At 44.8% G+C, this 2,943-nt stretch overlaps 1 protein-coding gene across 1 annotated transcript in view; it reads right to left on the minus strand.

Annotated features, from left to right (window-relative positions):
- Window positions 1-2,943, minus strand: part of LOC103360092 (transmembrane protease serine 11F-like) — a 12,754-nt gene that overhangs the window by 7,728 nt on the left and 2,083 nt on the right. Inside the window, exons 3-4 of the mRNA XM_008285746.1 lie at window positions 641-918; window positions 6-107 (exon numbers count right to left, since the gene is read on the minus strand). Coding sequence (XP_008283968.1) covers window positions 6-107; window positions 641-918 — 380 coding nt within the window. The remainder of the gene's footprint in view (window positions 1-5; window positions 108-640; window positions 919-2,943) is intronic.

A 2,943-nucleotide genomic window follows, 5' to 3' on the forward strand; every position in this document is an offset into this window, starting at 1 on the left:
TGCACACAGCATGTCAGAAGTCAGCTGAGGATACGCGGCCTTGCAGGTAGTCTGGGGCATGATGGGAATCTTCAGCTGCTGAAGGGTTTCTGGATTCGGCAGTGGAACTGCACAGACGCACACAGAGAATAAGTGCATTTGTGTTATTGTGCAAAGTCTAGAAATATGTATGAGTGTTGAATTTATAAACAGGTGTTCCTGAGATATTTCCTTGATAATGGGCTTGGTATTTCAACAACAACAAAAAAAAAGTAGGAGGAGTGTAGGAGAGGAGGAGGTGGTGTTTTGGGTAGCAGTGGTGCAGCTGTTAAGGCTTGAGGCTACTGATCAGAAGGTCGGAGCTTCAAGACCCAACACCACCAAGCTGCCACCGTTAGACCCCCAAACTTACCTGGTTCATGGTGCTGTACTGGAGTATGCAAAAACACAATTTCCTTTGCAGAATTAATACAGTTAAAAAAAAACAAAACATTTTGATGGCAGATTTTAGTGTACAAAGTCTGGCCTGTATGTCTGGTCATATGTATGAGAGCAGAATTTTTAGTGTTACCCAGATAAACATCAGTCCAAGACAAGATGTTGGTGGAAGTGTGACACTCTACAATGTGTGTGTTCTGCTCTGTGGACTGTATGAACTTACCACCAGTCTTAACCTCCCCCCAGCCAGTGATCCAACACTCAGACGAGGAATCGAAGGTGTCGTCGACGCTGGGCAGTTTCACCGGAGCAACAGTCTTTGAGAACGTCACCCGTTTCTTCAGCTTGACCAGGGCGATGTCGTTGACGTAGCCGTTGCCCAGGGCCCGGTAGTAAGGGTGGGTGACGACAGTATCTATGCCCATGTAACGGGCGCTCCCCTTCTGCAGGGCAAGTGTGCCGACCCAAACCATTGATCGCCGCAAACTGGGCTGACGTTGACTGGCAAGACAAACACACAGATGTCAAGTTTTTTGTGTTTATGAATGACCTTCCATCAGACCTCCAGCACACATACACGACACCCCAGTATTCAGACGTGGATGTATGTTCAGCAGAAGTGGAACATCAGCTACTTGAAATCTTCACTGTCAGGTCAGCTGAGAGAAACGTGGTTAACATTGTGGAACATTTAGCAGCTTTGAGAGTCTTTCCTCAGTTGGTGGAGACCAAAAATAGAGCAAAAATGTCAATAAATATCACAACAGACTCCTCTACTGGCCCCAAGTGGCTAAAAAAACCCTGTTACTACAAGTTTGGATGGANATATTTATTTTTTAATACAACGCTCATATCAAACAAGAGCTCAAGTCTTCAGAGGTTAAGGCATTTGGCAGCTGTGCACAGTGATGTTAACCTATTTATGGAGTCATGGTTGACTATTTTAGAGGAAGACAGCACTGGATTATTGGGTAAATTTACCAGTATAACGATGTAAAAACCATTTGTTGCTTATAATCCTGCATTTGAAATTGTACTTGTAAGTGTTAAGCATGCACAATCCCGTCTCCCATACATGTGTATGTTCGTAACATTTCACTGTTGTTGTTTGAGGAGCAATTCATGTCTGCACTGATGCGCCCTAATTTGTCCTTAACTTGAACTTGTCATCTCTGGAGGAAGGTGTTGTTGTGGGAGTAGGGGGTTGATGGATAAGGAGGTGTGCTTGGTGCATGCAAACAGAGATTCTCCGAACACAAAAACGACACTAATAGTGATGCTTCAAAGCTTTAATGCAAAGAAATGTGTTAAATGAACCGGAGTCGACCGGCGATAAGGACGACACACAGTGACAGTGCAGCGCAGAGAGGAGCTGTGAGGATCAAGGCAGGTTATCAGGTGGAAGCTTAGACCTCAGCTGAGGCTTCCTCGCTCTGCTTGATGTAGTCGTTGATGAAGCACAGATGCTTGGACACCCGAGTGTAGACACCAGGGCTGTCTGGGTGACCGCAGCCAGCATGACCCGCATAACTTATGATTCCCACCTGAACGAAGCCGCCGGCTGCACGACACACCAACGGGCCGCCACTGTCCCCCTGTGGAGGCACAACAAACACAAACACTGTTATTGTTTCTGTCTTTCTACTCTGGGTTGTATTTTAACTTAGTGAGCTGCCACACAGCAGAGAAAGATTGACTGTTAGACTTTAAAAGTACTGCGACTCTTACGTGCAGTCGTCCTCAAATGTATTCGTACCCTTCCATTAAAGAAAAGGCAAAATTCACAATCGCCACTCAAATAACTAGAAACGGAAAAAATTAACAATGCATTTGGGGACGACTGTAAATGCAATAACAGTACAAAAATGTAAATATAGTGCTTAACATGCCATCACATGATATTTCATATTGTGAGACTGAAGCATCACTGCTGATGTAATATTTCACTGCCACAGTGACTCTAAGTGGAGGTGGTTACAGTGAAGCTATGAGGTCCAGCACACTTTCTTTGTAAAACATTTTCTTTTTTCACCTTCTTATACCTCAAACAGTTCTCTAAAGTGAAACAGGTTATCTGAGACATGTAAAAGGGAAACGCTAGAAGCAGCTTTTCATCTGCGACAGTCCAAAAGTTTAAGAACCACATGTTTTATGACACATAAGTTTAAACTTTAAAGTCACTCGTAACTACAGCTGTAAAGTAAATCCAGCTGAGTGGAAGTGGAGAACATGCAAACTCCACACAGAAAGATCCTAACCGGGACACGAACCGGGGATCTTCTAGCTGCGAGGTGACTGTGCTAACCACCGAGCCCCCTTGCTGCCCAACCCCTAATATAATGCATTCAATTAATTTATGTGCGTTTATATTTTGTCTGACATGACTAGTGAGACTCACTTTGCAGGCGTCCTTCCCTCCAGCACTGACCCCTGCACACAGCATGTCAGAAGTCAGCTGAGGATACGCGGCCTTGCAGGTAGTCTGGGGCATGATGGGAATCTTCAGCTGCTGAAGGGTTTCTGGAT

The sequence above is a fragment of the Stegastes partitus genome, unplaced genomic scaffold (genome assembly GCF_000690725.1).
Source record: "Stegastes partitus isolate 25-593 unplaced genomic scaffold, Stegastes_partitus-1.0.2 Scaffold414, whole genome shotgun sequence".
NCBI classification, from domain to species: Eukaryota; Metazoa; Chordata; class Actinopteri; family Pomacentridae; genus Stegastes; species Stegastes partitus.